Source organism: Pseudophryne corroboree, chromosome 9 (genome assembly GCF_028390025.1).
Source record: "Pseudophryne corroboree isolate aPseCor3 chromosome 9, aPseCor3.hap2, whole genome shotgun sequence".
In the NCBI taxonomy this organism is placed as follows: Eukaryota; Metazoa; Chordata; class Amphibia; order Anura; family Myobatrachidae; genus Pseudophryne; species Pseudophryne corroboree.
The window spans coordinates 119,722,393-119,727,155 of NC_086452.1; the positions used below are offsets into that span (position 1 = coordinate 119,722,393).

General features: G+C 45.1%; 1 protein-coding gene across 1 annotated transcript in view; it reads right to left on the reverse strand.

Moving 5' to 3' along the window:
• The window catches only part of LHX4 (LIM homeobox 4), a 114,478-nt gene extending 113,389 nt beyond the window's left edge, over window positions 1-1,089 (reverse strand). The window contains exon 1 of the mRNA XM_063938725.1: window positions 764-1,089. Within this exon, the coding sequence (XP_063794795.1) occupies window positions 764-839 (76 nt within the window). The 5' untranslated portion in view covers window positions 840-1,089. The remainder of the gene's footprint in view (window positions 1-763) is intronic.
• Window positions 1,090-4,763: the final 3,674 nt, after the last annotated feature.

A 4,763-nucleotide genomic window follows, 5' to 3' on the forward strand; every position in this document is an offset into this window, starting at 1 on the left:
CTATAAAACCTCCTTATTCTTGAATGATGCCCCTATTACTACAGACACAGCGCACAAATAGGCAGAATTTAATTACCCCACCAGGTTATGCTTTAAGGGACAACAGACATGATTGTCAACACCTCCACTTAACCCTATCACCCCCAGGGAAGGCCCCCCGGGAATGCAATGCAATTCGTGACCTTTATGATGACCAATAAATCATATAAATCAGGTAAATCTGATACTTCATCCCCATCTATCAGGCACAAATAATTCTTAAAAAAAAAAAAAAAACCAAATACAAATCAAATCTATTTAAAATGAAACAACAATTATTTATATTTCATATCTGCTGTCGGTGATGATGTGATAACTGGGACAATTTGTATGACTGGGATGCAGGGAGGAGAGTGGGAAGCCACTGGGAGCACTGGGCTGATTAGTGCAGCAGGTGAGAGGTGAACAGGAAAGTTTGCAATAAACTTTTTTTTGGGGGGGTAAGGCAATTGTGGAGACCATACCCCTGATCCTGCCAGATAAAAGGGGCATGGGGCTATTTCTATAACCCCCGCCCATCCCCCCTGACCCTGGGCCCTGTTACTACGCCAGTGAGGGTATTTGAGAGTACTATGTATGCAGGGTCTCTGCAGAAGGGAAAGCTGCATCTTCCCATCATCCCATCATGTCCCAGTGCTGTGCATCACCCTCCCTGCACCATCCCGGCCCTCCATACTGCCAGATTCCTTTATTATTAAATCAATGGGAGAATAAAACGCCTTACGTTGCATTGGCAGCCCAAGGATTTCTGGAAGCCCCTTGACAGAAGCGTCTGTGGCGAGTGCTGAGCTTTGCATCATGTTATGGGGACGCGGCTGGAGAAATAGGGATCAGACAGGAGATGATGATAATAATGAGGAGGCTGCCGGGCTAGGGAGCAGTGCATGGGGGGATGAGCTCCTCCAGGACAGCTGGCATGAGGGTGGCTGACAGGTGGCTGCTGTGGGCCTGGAGCTGGTGTCCCGGCTGAGTGATGCTGCCCCGGCTGAGTGGTGATGCAGCAGCAGGTCCCGGGCTGAGTGATGCTGCAGCAGGTCCCAGGCTGAGTGCCGCTTACACCCCGGCCAGTTTGATTCATTCACACTGCAGGAGCTACTCTGACGTCACCACGCCCGCCGGGTCACCACGCCCGCCGACCAATCAGGCCCAAAGGGGCGTGGCTGCTCTCTCCATAAGTGAGTACTTAGGGTAGGCGTGAGCGTCCTGCACCTGGGCGTGGCCTCTTGATAGCCACACCCCCACGGGCTCCAGGTACAGGTGCAGCAGCGACAGGTGTCAGAGACCTGCTCCGGGCACCCACGGATCAAGGTACAGTGCTGTGCTATAGGGGGTGACAGCAGACTATAGCTCATCTGCAGCACTTGTAACTGTGAGCCATGTACTGGGGTTTTTAAGGGTTAAAAACCTGTAGAGAGGCTGCAGCGTGACTTCTCCTGTGTAATCATCTGAATTGTATTTATTTTGTTTGTACATAATGCCTAAAAACACCCACTTAAATAAATGCAGGTTATAGCTAGCTTGTATCTCTTACACCAGTCTACCTGTCACAATGAAATATATATTATGTGCACTGCATATTGTGACTGTTGCTCACCTCTACCCGCAGTAGGTATGGTTATTATAGAAAGATTTGTTTGGAAGATGCACCTGAGCTGACTGGAGAACCTTATTGTTTTCAGTCATTATCTCCTGTCTGTACAGTCTATAGGTCTTCAGTTGTGAATCAGGCATGGACAGTGCGACCTGTTGTTGATCAGACCATGGAGATTGCATTAACAGGACAACAAGGTGTACTGGTGATTCGAAGTTTGATAAATAGACTCTACCATTTTTTTATTTTTTTTGTAGGCGATTAATATATAGAGCATAGTGAAAACAAGCCTTTACACTGGCAGTAATATCTACTGTAGCATGAAGAAGGGCTTTCACCTTTTTGATTAATCAACCTTGTGTATTTTGCACCTAAACCTACCTTTAGAAGACAGATCACATGGGCTAAGGTGGTGAACCCCCACAGCTAACTTAGACAAGCAGCCCCTGATTGACCCACATTGTTTCAGCTGATTCAATAAATTATATTAGAAAATGTACATTCTACATTTGCACTCAATGGAAGAAATAACATTTTCTAAGTACTACTACTGTATAGTTCTGCACATCCCAGCCTTTTCCTGGCTCCCCAGTATAGTTATTTGTGAAATGATTTGGTTCCATTCATCCATTTCTTGCTATAATTAATCAAAGACCCCTGTTTGACAGCTGTTATTGTCTGCAAACATTCATCTACCTGCAACAGATAGGCAGTCAAATAATGTAGCATGTTTGACATGCATATTACATAGTATTATATTGCACATGAGAGAAAAAAAAAATGTTTTCATTTTATTAAGGATATCAGTAAAAACGCAGCGTTGGGGGCCATTATTATATGGTAAGGAAATATAAATTCTAAATCTCCCACTAATGACAATCACAAACAATGTTTTATTCATTTGTCTGCTGGTTTTATTTAAAATGTCACAAATCTGTTCTAAAGCATCTTTAATAAAATAGTTTTGAACAAAATGTATTTTTATTTAACCATACAATCTTGTCTGTAAATGTTTTTGTACAGTGTAGTAACATTGGGGCAGATGTATTAACCTGGAGAAGTGATAAAGCAGTGATAAGTGGAAGGTGATAACGCACCAGCCAATCATTATGGGTTTGAAAAATGACAGGAGATGACTGGCTGGTGTGTTATCACCTTGCACTTATCACTGCTTTGTCACTTCTTCATCCCTTCTCCAGGCTTAATACATCTGCCCCATGTTTTAACACAACTTGCATGTCATCCTGCGTCAAGTGCCCTTTGTATAAGGTACAGCTACCCAATAGTGAGCTGTTCCCATGTTTGGTTTATGTCAGGCAGCTTTTTACTGGGTTATAGTCCCAGCATGGGGGGTCATTCCGAGTTGTTCGCTCGTTATTTTTTTTCTCGCAACGGAGCGATTAGTCGCTAATGCGCATGCGCAATGTCCGCAGTGCGACTGCGCCAAGTAAATTTGCTATGCAGTTAGGTATTTTACTCACGGCATTACAAGGTTTTTTCTTCGTTCTGGTGATCGTAATGTGATTGACAGGAAGTGGGTGTTTCTGGGCGGAAACTGGCCGTTTTATGGGTGTGTGCGAAAAAACGCTACCGTTTTTGGGAAAAACGCGGGAGTGGCTGGAGAAACGGAGGAGTGTCTGGGCGAACGTTGGGTGTGTTTGTGATGTCAAACCAGGAACGACACTGACTGAACTGATCGCAGATGCCGAGTAAGTCTGGAGCTACTCAGAAACTGCTAAGAAGTGTCTATTCGCAATTCTGCTAATATTTCGTTCGCAATTTTGCTAAGCTAAGATTCACTCCCAGTAGGCGGCGGCTTAGCGTGTGCAAAGCTGCTAAAAGCAGCTTGCGAGCGAACAACTCGGAATGACCCCCATGGTGTCCAGTAGCAGCTAGTTGGCCATCTCTTGTCTCATATATGTGATATAATGAAATCCTGATGAAGCCAATGTATTCATTTATATTGGGTGCTGCTTCTTTTCCCAAAACACTTGAACAATGGGGGTCATTCCGACCTGTTCACACGCTGCGGTTCATCACAGTGGTGCGAATGGATCAGAACTGCGCATGCACGGCGGCCGCATTGTGCAGGCACGTCGCTGGCCGACGCCAGGTGTCGCCAGGCTGCAATGCCGCGTACGAAGCGGTCGCAGCAGCGACCGCAAGAAGATTGACAGGAGGAAGGCGTTCCGGGGCATTAACTCACCATTTTCTGGGCATGGAGATCCAAACACTTGCGTGTCCAGGCGTTTGGAGGGCGGATGTCTGACGTCAATTCAGGGACCTTCATCGCTGGATCCATCGCACAGGGTAAGTAACTACAGGGCTAGTCTTGCTCTGCACAAAACTTTTTTAGCATAGCAGGGCTGCACAAGTGATCACAGCCCTGCTATGCTAAAATACACTCCCCCATAGGCGGCGTCTAGTTGATCGCACGAGCAACAAAAAGTTGCTTCGTGTGATCAACTTGGAGTGACCACCAATGTTATACATAAAACCCCAGAAGTGCTGCTCTCATGTGTCTGACACCCACTACCAAGCTGTGTTCAGACACATATACAAGATTTTGCTCCTTAAAATGTTCTGGGTGGAATATCCAGTATCATGTATGCAAAACTAAAGTGTTTTGTGGTGCACATCTTGGGGCTGATTCTGAGTAAGATGCAATGTCGATGTTCCTGTAAATTGGCGACTGCACACGTGTTTAAATCCCTATAAAGTCACATGACACATATGTCCCACAGTGTGTGCGCACAGAGTCGCAGGACCGACTGAGCAGCACTGACTCTGGAATGTGTTGTACATTCCTGGGTGGTGACTGGGAGGTGGCTAAACAGATGTACGAAGATATTCTGACTGGTGGGTGCCCTGGGCACAGGATTGGCCACAGAGTCAGGGACCCATTTATCAAAAAATATTTGCAGATATTTCCCAGAAAACTGTACAAAGAAAGAAATGAACTAAACAGGCGCTAATAAGGAATTTTGTATATATAAAATTGTGGTCAAAAATAAGTGTTTGTGATCTGACACTTATAATGAGTTATGGGAATTCCCAATTAAGGAAAACCTATATATCCTTGTAAATATATAATTTCACAGAACTGTGCTAATATCACAACAGACATATCAGT